At 38.1% G+C, this 13,043-nt stretch overlaps 2 protein-coding genes across 2 annotated transcripts; both read right to left on the reverse strand.

The window, feature by feature from the left end:
• Nucleotides 1–872: 872 nt before the first annotated feature.
• On the reverse strand, nt 873–4,753 carry LOC110624367 (cation/H(+) antiporter 15). Its single transcript, XM_021769460.2, has 3 exons — nt 3,356–4,753; nt 2,253–3,242; nt 873–2,148 (listed from the first exon to the last, which is right to left on the reverse strand). The coding sequence occupies exons 1-3, from the start codon at nt 3,584–3,586 to the stop codon at nt 925–927; spliced, it is 2,445 nt and encodes an 814-aa protein (XP_021625152.1). The 5' UTR covers nt 3,587–4,753; the 3' UTR covers nt 873–924.
• A 392-nt stretch (nt 4,754–5,145) lies between these two features.
• LOC110624446 lies at nt 5,146–7,095 on the reverse strand. The gene is made up of 2 exons (XM_021769589.2): nt 6,914–7,095; nt 5,146–6,797 (listed from the first exon to the last, which is right to left on the reverse strand). Exons 1-2 carry the CDS (start codon nt 7,014–7,016, stop codon nt 5,248–5,250), a joined length of 1,653 nt encoding a protein of 550 aa, XP_021625281.1. The 5' UTR covers nt 7,017–7,095; the 3' UTR covers nt 5,146–5,247.
• Nucleotides 7,096–13,043: the final 5,948 nt, after the last annotated feature.

Raw genomic sequence — 13,043 nt, forward strand, 5'->3', positions numbered from 1 at the left:
TATCGAAAGATAATTGTAGACACATATGAATAAAAGCGTCCAGATCCAAATCAAAACAATAAACAATGATAAATTTGATACGATTTTTGGTAGTATATATGCCCATACATATTCATACACAATTAAGGGTGAGTAATATTTAGTTCAATTAAAAAAATTGACTGAATTAAATTAATTAAGAAATTCAGTTTGATTTTTTTATTTAGATTTATTTTTATTTTAAAAATTTTAATTATTTCAGTTCGATTTAATTTTGATCACAAAAAAATCAATAAAATCAAATCGAATGAATAATATATTATTTTTAATAATATTGAGTGATTAGACCATGACCAAAATTGAAATATTTTAATTAAAATTTTGAAATATAAAAAATAAAAATCTCATTAAAAAGTCAACCGATCAAATCGAACCAAATTAAATCAAATTAATTTAATTCAAATTGATTTTTATTCAAAATCGATTCGATTTTTATAAATATTAAAATTTTAAATTTTAATTTATTTAATTTGATTTGATTTTAAAATAATCATAATACATAAACCGCCAGTGGATATCAACAACATAATAAAGAATAAGGAGAAAACCCTGTGAGCATGTTTATGAAGGAATGAGGACTCATGATTCATGAGTACAAAAATCTAGATTGCACATAAAAGGAAAAGCTATAAAATAAAAACATAACGAAGTAGAAAAAAAAAAAAAAGAATTACCACAGGCATTAAGCGTATGCGTAGAAAAAGGCAAAGAAGATGGATTGATAGAAGACCGAATCAAGCTTTTAAGGATTAATTTTATTCTAGTTTTTGAAGACAAGGGCAAGCAATCCAATCAATGAATGAGCATCATGCGATTAATTTAACATTGCCAGTCATGAGTGTAAATTTGTGTGGGTTTCAGGGCAGAGTTAAAATATTAATAAATTCATTTAGTTGACAGCCAAGTCATACGCCCATGGTTAAAAGGGTACTTATTCGGGCCATGGCCGCTGCTGACAGTTCCATCTGTGGCTCCTTGAACATAATGTTGTTGAATTACAAGAATAGACGAGCTCTCTGCAAAATCAGATGAAAGCAATGCGTCTCCTAATGGTCCCAACTCCTCACAGTCACTCCACTCTAGTAGCCCCGATGTCAATTGCGGTGAAGCTCCTTGCCCTCTCCCTACTATGTACAAGTCATAGTCCCCTTGAATTCTTCTCATTGAAGTGATAATTTCATTCCCAGAATTAACTGCTACTTCCGCGTATGTTATTGTCTGATCATACATTGTCCTGAACCTGAAGTCATTGATATACTCATCATCTAGCTTTCTCTCCCTTTCCTGCTCTTTCAAACTTTCTGCTTCATCTTCCGTCCCCGCATTTGCAAGAAACCGCACTACTGTGAGTGACACGTTTGGTGATCCTGCCATCCTCCATGCATAAGCTAAGGCCTCACGGTTGTCTGCTCCGCCAACGAAGAGCATGATGAAATGGCTTTGCGCTTCAGACTCTCCAAGGCCTCGATCGATAAGTATTCCGATGGAGCATGGTACAGTTGCCAAGAGGCTTTGGTTCACGGCCCTCAAAGAAGCGTCTTCATCCTCCTGCAATTTCCCATAAACGTCTGGCTGTTTGTGAAATGGAACAAGAATGAGGTTGACTCTCTTGTCCTCGGCTAGTCTGCTAACATCTTCGTGCATTGAGGTGTATGGAGACACAACTGTGAGCGCCTGAACTGACACCGCCGTGGATTTGCCTTCATAGCTATGGAAGGCATTGATGATATGTTCGGACTCTTCTACTTCGCGGCTGTGGTTCTCTTGCCCAGTGTTAGGGGCGCGATTGTAAGCGTCGTGGACAATTAGCATCGCAGAAACACGTCTAGCAGTTAGTTGAACCAAATGGAGAGCAAAAACGCATATGGGAGATTGCTTGGTTGGGTTGGAGAATTGGAGGAGATTAATCATTCCTGATAAGTTGCTAATCGAATGAATGCACGAAAGTATTCGAAGTTCAGAGTCATGTTTACTCCTCTCAATGGTCCTTCGTTTGTATTGTTTTACATGCTTTGTGGACTTGGTAGTAGCCATGGCAATGGGCTTCACCATCAGAGTCATTAGTATCAATGCAATTGTCATAGTGGCGAACAATTGTTGGTCAAAGCCCTAAATGTACACAGTTTAATTGTTGTAAAAAAAATTGAATTCAGAACTTAAGTTAATGCAATAAGATCACTAGCTGTGTCGGTAATAAGAAATGAGAAAAATACCACAAAGTCTCGCCCAGAGTTGAGAACAATCAAAGCCAGAACTCCTTTTGTGTTCATAAGCACCCCAAGAGCGATTCCTTCACGGGTAGACATGCCTTGGAACATTGAGAAGATGAAGGCGCTTATAATCTTGCTGGAGCAAGCGAAAATTAGGACTACGAACAGCACAAAAATGTTAACCTTCTTGCTTAAATCGATGAGGTCGACCTTGAGACCGTTGGTCCAGAAGAAGGCAGGAAGCATAATTCCAGTCACCATGTCTTCAAGTTTCTCCATTAGCCTCATTCCCAGTTCTCCCTTAGGTATAATAAGTCCGAACAAGAAAGCACCGAGCATGGACTGCGACCCACAGGCGTCTGTAATCAATCCAAATACTACTACCCCTCCAAGAAAGAAATATATCAAAAGCTCGTAGTCCATATCTCCGTTAGAGGTGTTGTTGAGACGAATAATCCATGCGAGTGCAGGACGCACCACAAACCAGCATAACAATATGAACGAAAGGGTCGCTAAGACATTCAAGTAGTAAAAACGTCGGTTAACGATTGTTAACGTGGCGACGAGAAGAGCCCAAGCAACAAGATCGGAAACAACTGCTGAAGATAAGGCCAATCTTCCTATGTCCGTGTGGAGAAGCTTCATGTCCGAAAGCACTCGAGCAAGATCCGAGAAGCTTGTGACAGTGAGAGTAATAGCCCATACAGCACCGCCCATGCCTATTACTTTTGGTTGTTTGAATTCCATGAAAAGGAAGTACAAGCCAATTCCCATGGACAAGGGAAGGAGAATTCCGATGGCGGCATTAGACAGAGCCTTCTTCTCGATGTGTTTCAACATGGTTAGATCCATCTCTAGACCCACAAGAAACATATAGTAAACGAGACCCAACTGTCCCATGGTGTCCAGGGTCTTGGTGGACTTGATAGGATGTACATATGTTGCAAACAAGGGGGAGTCTGCCCAGAAAGTCGGACCTACGAGGATGCCACTCTAGAAAAATTTCAAAGCCCAAAAGCTGTTAGAATGCAAGCACTTGACAATAATATGATATGTCTTCATAAAGTTGAAAGCAAGAAAAGAAAAGAAAAAAAAAATGTACTTACGATCAGCTCAGCTAAGAAACGCGGCTGACGAAGAGGTTTGAGGAGAAAGAAGAGAAGGCGAATGCAAACCATCATGATGCTGAGTTGGATGATGAAGAAAGGGACAGAGCTAATCAAGTAATTTTCACTTTTCCAGAAAGCCTTGTCATTGGTTACATTCTCATAATAACAAACCGTCACGGTATTATCAGATCCTCGATAAACCTCATAGTTATCGGCGTCCGTTCTCATCTTTGGTTTCTCCTTCTTCTTCCTCCTCTTCTGCCTCTTCTTTTTAATCGATCTTCAATTTATGTTGGAAATAAATTAGGGAATACAATATATATGCAAAAAACATAAATCTGTTATTAAGACAGTATTCATGTAGGTGTAGTAAACGGCTGCCCGCACGTATTGCTCTTTGCCTCTTAGTTTTTGTTTTGTATCAGTTCAAAGTTAGGCTGGAAATTCCTAATATTCATTGCTTCTCATACACAGCAGCAAAAGCAAAACAAAACAAAACAAAACCTCATTTATCGGAAAATGTAGAGTGTATTTTTTTATTTACTTTTTTTGGTATATACCCTAAATTCGATGGTACCAATTATATTTTCCTTCACAATCCAATCAAATTCCCTCCCGATTTTATTAGCAACTTCCAGCCTACATTTTCTTTTTCTGTTATAAACGAAAAGTTGTTATGTGACTATAAACGTCGTTTTTTTTTTTTTTCCCCTTTTTAAAGAATATTTTTGAAATAAAGTTATTACAAGGGTGATAAAATTAGTATCATTTTACAGGATTTATCGATTATTTTACATAAACTTAATATCGTATTAGATAATTTCTTACAAACATTTGGTACTAAGAACATCATTTAAATGAACAAATCCAAAAACAGAAGAAACACAGAATATAAAAATTACATGAGCCAATAAACAGCCAAGAAACAGGGAAGGAGAGGGGTTGCTTGAGTAAACAGCAAACAAAACATCCGCATGTACTGACGAAAAGCATCAAGAAGTGAAGTCAGCTAGAACCAGGCCATAGCAAGCGGGAGAGAAGCACAACCTTGCAAAAATGAAACAATCAACAAAAGGCCAGCAACCGTCAACAGAACATTAAAGAGATTATCACCAGGCAATCATCTCTTCGTTTCGAAAAAAAAGTCCCATCTTAGCTAAGGCATCCACTGTTCAATTAGCCTCCCTTAAAATATGATTGATGGCAAAAGATGGAAAGTTCTTAGAAAGATTTAAAATTGTATTATGAATGTTAGATAATTGCCAATGTGATGTTATCCAAAGATGAGGCCCACGAAGCAACAACCTTTGAATCCCATTCTAATAGAACACCAAACTTAAACTTCCAAACATTATCATTAGGAAATGTTGAAATTTCTTTTTTTTTGAAAATAGAAATTAAAAATTAAAATTTGAGATCTCTTAAATTTTACTTAGATAATTTATTATCGGATTAAATCTGTAAATGCGAAATATTGATATTCATATTGTGTAATCAAGCAAATATGATATTTAGTTGACCACAATTGCAATTTACCTTTGGGTCGTTCTCATCCAGCTTGGCTTTTACGAAATCAAACAAATATGATATTTAGTTGACCAAAACAAATACCCGGCTGGCTCATCATTGTACATCTCTCCAACCACATATATTTAGGGATTACATCAATTATTATTAATTTCGGTATCGTTTCCAAAATATAAATCAAACTTTTCTTTAAAAAATTCAATAAAATAACTAAAACATAATATAATACATACGTGGCCATATGTAGACAATATATATATATATATACTAAATGTAAAAAATTATTATTTGTTCTAAGGTGTTTATATTAAAAAGTTATATATAGATGAATTTCCCAAGCATCGCTTAGAAATTATAATATCTTATACTTCATCTCCTGTCCAGTTCCTTTTGAGTTTGGGGCCTGTTGGTCCTTCTTGTCCGAGAACTTCATTTGGCAGGCTCTTGATAGACTTTTGAAAAGCAGATTTGAGTTTTCCAGGCAATATTTTCTCCACTTTGTTGATCTCAGCCGCTATATCATAACTAATTTTTGGACCCCATTTCCTCAAGTAATTGAGCCATGGAGGTTCGATGACACTTGTGTCCAAGTACTCAGCTGCAACTACAGAGAATCTTGCTCCAGTATCCAAGACCATTTTACTTTTAGCAGTATCGTTCCTGATTCCTACCCTATTACTCCCTTGTAAGACTAAACCTGGTTTGGAATACATGGCATGACCGCGCAACGATGAGTATCCCACTGCTTTGTTTCCATTTTCAAACTCAAGCTCTGAGGCATAGAACCAAGAACCTCCACTATGCTGGGAGAAGTAAATGCTCCATAGTTCCCCATTGAAGTTGCTGATTCTCAATGTCAAATGCTCCCAGTCACCAACATGTTCTCCTATCCTTCCTAATGGAACGTCGATGAGCTCAACTTTAGCCTTGGAAGGTCCATTGAAAGGAAAAAACACCCACACAACTATGTCCGTGAAGGTTGCTCCAAAAACTGGTTTGATGTGCAAGTATGTCTCAGTTTCTTGTAAATCTCCTTTCTTGACTCTCTCTTTAGCTTTTTCATCCACAGGAAGGTCCAGCCAGTATTCACCATCATTTAGACCTCCTTGAGGAAGGTTCGACCCCGTTGCTTCAATTGGAACAGGGTTGGACTCTTGCCCCTTCTTATATAACAGCGCTCCATTGTTAAAGAACCAACTTACTGAGGACGTAAGGTACTTCTCGTCTGGATGAAAGTATATCCGGGGAGAATATGCCTCAAAAATTGCCTGAGTTTGGTTTAAATTAGGCATACAAGATGAATTGGAGGTCACATTCTTCAAGCAAGCTATAGAAACAGGGGTAGCATTGCCATTTCGGGCCACAAATGTTCCGACACAAACACCCATAGCCTGCGGTCCCCTTTCGTTGGGCCTCAAACTGAACGCATTGAATCCATTTGGATCGCTTTCCTTGCCTGGTCCCCAGATCCAAGTGTCGATCTCGCATTGGTCGGTGAGGTCTGATCGAACGCAGCTGATTTTTTCTAGGGAGGGCTTTTCGGGGGAATTGGTGACGACAACGCCTACGGCTGTGTAACCATCAGGAGCCATGGGTAACCAGATGTAGCCAATGCCATCTTGCTTTATTTTCAGAGACTCACTGCTCCAGAGAAGCGTGTAATCAAGTGGCGTCTTTAAGGCTCCCCCTACCTCATCTGTCCCTGCAAGAACCCAACCATAAAGCGGCCTGTTGTTGGGTTGGCTATAGCAACCCAACATAAAGAACCCTTGTGGGATTTGCGAAGGTTCAAAGAAAGAAGCGCCAAGGTTATCTGGTCCTCCTTCATGGACGGCCCAAATTTTGTTGAACGATGAAATCTGGCACACTCGTAAGCCACCAAGATCAATGGTTCCATGTCCAAACCCTTCACCTATTATTATAGCATGCATAGATAGATTATCAGAACACATCAAAACAATAGAGATGGATTCAACTAACAAGATTAGCAGATAAACATGACGCAAGAGCTTTAGCATTTGAAGGTACCTGGTGGCCATGTTGGCAGTGGAGAGGGAAGCTTGAAGGAGGTATCGATGGGGGAGACAACTTCGGGACCTGCGGATGTTGAGGAGGAAGGAAGGTTCCCCATTGGTAGACTAGCTGGTGAAGGTGTTGAAAGAAAGCTTCAAGACGAGGAATAATATATAGAAGCACCAAGCTAAAGGGGAATTAATTAATATTCTGTTTAAAGCCAATATACTGAATGGTATGAATTTAAATGAGTTGAATATTGCTTAATTTAATTTTAATTTATTTATTAAACGAGTGTGAATTCGAACTCGACTCATTTTCCAAATCCAACATTTATGGAGTCCAATATCTTCCGCAAATAGTTGGTTCGTTTACCTCGTGTATAAAATCACTGTAATACTACACAACTTCTCCGCACCTAACAATGTGAAAAGCAAGCGGTCAATGGAAGTTGGAGAAAATGAATATGACGTGCAAGCCAGCCAACGAGGGCCGCAAATTTTTCATTTTAGTTTTTATATATAACTTGATATTATATGAACTTATCTTTTAGATTTCTCTTTTTTTTTTTAAAAATCCAGATTAATTACATAATTACAATTCCTGGCCTGCTACACACATTATTAATCCCATTTGAAATCATAAATTTTAAATACTTAACTTTTTAATTAAAAAAATTTATTTTTGAAAGAAATTGAACTGATATATGATTTTATAAATCCTCATTTAAAATTTTGTCTTGTTATATTATTTTAGGGATTAATTAATTTGTTGTAACTTCTCTCAGGCTAAAGAGATCTAGTAATGCCGGTGAACTTGACCTCATTTCCCTTCTAGAGTTGTTCTTCAGTGAAGTGTAGTCAGAGATCTTGTTTTCCTGGTAAGGTTGCAAGCCCCTCCTGTTTATGTAGCCGTTGGAGCTACTTAAGAGGTTGCTTGTATGGTTTATCCTAGTGATTATCCAATCTCTGAGTTGTTGTCTAGCTGGAAGTTTGATTGGAATGGCTTGGGAGAAGTTGGATGGGTGGGTTGGGAGAGTTGTTGTATACTTAATTTTAGGACACGGTGAGATATATTGAGAGCTAGAATTGTATATTAATATAAATAAGAGGGCTCTTAAAGCTGTAAACCTAAAAAATGCAGTACGCAGCTTGCTTTTGAGTGTAGTTTGAGAGTCGACAAGATTGAGTCTCCATCTCAGCTATTTTCTCGACTCTTTCATGATTAGATTAGGGTAACATGCTTCAGGGTTATGAGATATATTTTAGGAGCACATAATAATTTTTAATGCTATACTTATTAGTTCAGTAAATATAATTATCAATTGCTTATTTTACATTAATAATTTTAAAAATATATATATGTTTTTAATATATGCTTTTATATGACGTTAAGAATTTAAATTCTTTAGAGGCATAACCCACCAAGTTATTTTAATTCAAAGTTAATTTAAAAATAATTATATTTGATAAATACAATAATATATGTATTAGAAAAATTAAAAAACGAAATACATATCGGTTACGAGCATAGATTGATTGTAATGAAAATTAGAAATACTTATGTAGGCCAGTCTATCATGGACTAAAGTACATTTAAAGTATAAATAAGTAATTCTTTATAAAAAAAATAAATGTAGACAAAATTCATTTAAGAATTTTCGAACGAAAACATTAAACTCGTGTAAAATGATTGGACAACACAGCTATGGTTCTGACTTTGGTAATAACGATAGAATACGTTGCGAGGTCAGTTGCCAGGCAGGTTGGCTAGCTGGACCGGAAAGCATCTTAATTATTTAATTTGAGGCCATTGGGTCGGTGCTTATTAATTTATGGAGTTGAATAAAATGTGCCTCTCAGTGGGCAATAATTGATCCAATTGCTATTTTACCTCAAAAATTAATAATAATAATAATAATAAATAGACTTTAGAAAAACAAAACTCAAGTTGTTTTTTTCTTTAAAATTAAAAAAAAAACAATTGCTAAGGTATGTGAAAAGTTATTTAATATTCCCTTGGTAGCACATAAATAACACATATAAAAAATATATATATTACTTCTATTTTCATATAAATTATGAAAATTTAATTAATATGGCGTAAAAAAAAATAAAGTGGTGAGTGCTTATGACAGTCATTTCGATACTTAAGTCAGTAAATTGAAAATAATTGTGAATATAAGAAATTTATTAGAAATCAAAAGTATTTATATAAGAATGCATATTTTGATTTTTGCGATAATTAATTTTTATATTATAAGAAGATAGAATTAATTATAACATTTCCTGAAAATCTGATCGATACCGACTAATTGATAAAGAATTCCGTGATTATAGGATTATAGGTATAAGGGGATTTGCTAGAGTGCATTTTGTAATTTTCATTTTTAATGAGAAATCTTTCCTTTTATATTTTTTGTCATTATTTTTGCTAAGTGCTTATATCATTTTTTAATAGGACCAACGCCCGATCTTCTAGCCTAGTAGTATGAGTGTCTTTTTTAGTGGGACTAATGCTCAGTCTTTTGACTTGATGAAACTCGCCTTATGACTTGGCATGAATGCCTTTTTTAGTAGGACCAACGCCCTATCTTCTAGTGTGTCGGAACCTGCCTTGTGGTCTGCATGAGTGCCTTTTTTAGTGGGACCAACGTCTAGTCTTCTGGCCTAGCGGAATCTGCCTTGTGGCCTGGCATGAGTTCCTTTTTTAATGGGACCAACACTTAGTTTTCTTGTCTGGCAGAATCTGCCTTATGGCTTGACATGAATGCCTTAGGAAATTTTATTAATAATAGTTAACGAGGTATTTTTTCACATATTGTGCTCTTCAGTAACAAGGAACAATAGAGATGTCTTCTTCAAAAAAGATCAAGGAGCATTCATAGAAGGTCATAAGGCAGGTTTCGCTATGCTAGAAGGCCAGGCATTGGTCCCACTAACAAAAGTACTTTCGCCGAGCTTACCAAACTGGCTATTACATATGTGTTTTGCTTATTTTCCTTGATCATCACTAAGTCGTTCTGTAATTACATGAATAATCCCTACAGGCTCCCTATCAGGGCTGGTTTAGGAGTTGTTACCTCGGGTTCAGGTCTCCACTCTTCCCTATCTTTTTTGACGAACTTTGAAGAGTGTCATCTCTTATCAGTCTCTCGATCTCATCTTTCAATTGTCGACACTCCTCCATTGTATGAATGTGATCTTTATGAAAACGGTAGTACTTAGTTCTGTCTCTATTTTTACTTTTTCGGGATTGAGCTAGGGTGGCCACCTAAATTCTTTGGTCATCCCTCCTTCGGCAGGCAGGATAACTCCTGCAGTCTCCTTCATGTCCTTGCCTCTCTGCCTTTTGGTTTTGCTTTTGGTTCGCCCTCTTGTCCTTTCTTAATGCTTGGACTTCTTCATCTAGCATAATATACTTCTAGACTTTGTCTATCAACACATTGCGATTGGATTTTTGATTAAGAAGTCCATGAACTTGATATTGCGTGTTCCTTTCTTCAATGCTTCACACGGAATCTCATGATTTAACTCCTCCATCTGTATTGCTTCAGTATTGAATCGTGAGATAAAGCTCCTTAAAGACTCGCCCTCTCCTTGGCGGATCTTCTGCAAGTCAGAGGAAAATTTTTAGGAGGTATATAAGTAATAAATTTAGATTTAAATAATGTAGCAAACTGTGTAAAGTTTTGAGTTAAACCTAAACTTAGATGTTGGTACCATTTCTAAGTCAAACCTGTGAGTGTTGACGAAAATACTCAGCATGTAATACCCGGCTAGACTCCAGTATCGGAATTTCTACCGTCCGGTGGAATCTCGGATGTCGGAAGCCTCTAGTAGGGTAGAAACATGTTTTCATGAAATGTTTTAATGTTTTTGATGATTTTAAGTAAAGAGGAAATGAGTTTTTGAATAAAAACAACCTTGGAGGAAAGCTCAGGTTCGGCCGCCGAAACTCAAAGTTCGGCCGCCGAACATGCATGCATTTCGGGTGTGCTTTAGACCCCCGAAGGCATAAGTGAGGGAAGTCCAGGTTCGGCCGCCGAACATGGTGTAATACCCGGCTAGACTCCGGTATCGGAATTCCTATCGTCCGGTGGAATCTCGGATGTCGGAAGCCTCTAGTAGGGTAGAATCATGTTTTCATAAAATGTTTTAAGATATTTCATGGTTTTAAGTAAAATGGAAATGAGTTTTTGCATAAGAAACAACCTTGAAGGAAAACTCAGGTTCGGCCGCCGAACCTCAAGTTCGGCCGCCGAACATGCATGCCTTCGGGAGCGCCTTTAGGCCCCCGAAAGCATAAGTGAGGAAAGTCCAGGTTCGGCCGCTGAACCTCAAGTTCGGCCGCCGAACATGGCATGCATGCGGAGGCACGTTCGGCCCCCGAACGTGGCCTGGCCAGCCACTATAAAAGGGTCCCTTAGCCGAAAACGGGCAAGCTTTTTCCCCATTTCCGGCCAAGGTGAGTTCTCCGCCACCCCTCACCGATCTTGAGTCCTTCCTTCAGATCTTTCAAGTTTTTCACTAGTTTTCATCTTGTTTTGAAGATTTCCGAGTTTTGAGCAAGTTTTGGAGCTTTGAGGTTCAAGAACTCAAATCTCTTCCAACCCCAAGTTAGATCGCCTCCACCCTCGATCTTCAAGAGGTAAGAGTCGATCTCTAGCTTACATTATGTTTTAAACAAGTTTTATGCAAGTTCATGGGGTAGAAAATGCATGTGTAGCTTATGTTGAGCTTATGGGTTTTTGATGTGATTTTGAACAATGTGGCTTGCAAATGTATGTTGGATGTGTTATAGATGGGGTTTTAGTTAGTTGATGCCCCTAGAAACTTGTATGCTTGTGTATGAGTGTTGTAGAATAGGTTTATGCATGTTTGGTTGAGATTGGAGGCATAAATGCATAGGGGAGCTGAGTTTCTGCCATTCTGGGAGAAACCAGGTTCGGCAGCCGAAGGAACTTTCGGCCGCCGAACGTGCTTGTGGAGGCAGCCTTCGGCTGCCGAAGCTTGCCTCCGAAAGGAGACTTTCATCTCTGTCTGGGAGTTTCGGCAGTTGAAAGTGCCGCCGAACATGCATGAGTTTCGCCTCTGTCTAGGAGTTTCGGCCACCGAAGGTGCCGCCGAACCTGCCTGACTTTCGGCTCTGGAGGGACTTTCGGCCGCCGAACTTGCCGCCGAAAGTGCCCTGTTCAGCCCTCTCTTGCATGTTTTTCTATGATTGTTTCATGATGTTTTAGGGGGTTTTTGGGGAGTAGTTTAGAGTTATGTTCATGTTTGTTTGGTCCCTCATTTGAGTCTACCTGTGTAGGTTCGGACCTGAGGAACCGAGGACCCCAGCAGTGAGTCAGCTGCTCCAGTGTCTGGTCAGAGCTATCCAGAGGTGAGTGGAATAACTTATTATGTTTTAAAGCAAATAATGAACTTTTTAGCATGTTTCACGCATCATGAATGCCATGAGATGTACTAGGTTGTTTGCATTAGAATTCACGAATATGTCGCATTGCACATTTTAATGTTGATGTGGATGAATGTTGAATGATTCATAGCCCTCGATCTATGATGTGATGATGTGATATGTACGGTACGGAATGTAAGACCAGTGGGACCCATTCTACGTTCGCTGGCACCATGTAAGGGAAAGACCAGGACCCATTCTACGTTCTGGCACAGTTGGACCATGTAGAGGGCTGATGGTGACAAGTTCATCCTTGATGTGATTAACTGTGATGTGATGCATTTCATGTTATCATATGTTTTAAATGTTTTATTATTCTGCTCACTGGGCTCTAGTAGCTCACCCCTCTCCCAATTTCCCCAGGATTGCAGGTACAGGGTAGACCAGGAGATCCATAAGAGTAATGAAATCTTGTGTATGTAATAGATAGTGTGGACATGATAAATGTATTAATGTTATGTAAAAGTACAGTTTCAGTCATGAAATGATATTGAGGTTTAGAGATTGTGCTTGACATTTTGTATGAGGTATCCCTTTTAATACATGATCTTAGATATTTAATGATGATTATGTAAGCCAACTCATCTTATGATGTATCGCCCATTGGGGCATTGATGAGATCCCACAGAGGGGTCATGATTATGATTATGAGTATGTTCAGTGCATGCACAGGTTAAGTTTAGCT

Source organism: Manihot esculenta, chromosome 10, assembly GCF_001659605.2.
Source record: "Manihot esculenta cultivar AM560-2 chromosome 10, M.esculenta_v8, whole genome shotgun sequence".
NCBI classification, from domain to species: Eukaryota; Viridiplantae; Streptophyta; class Magnoliopsida; order Malpighiales; family Euphorbiaceae; genus Manihot; species Manihot esculenta.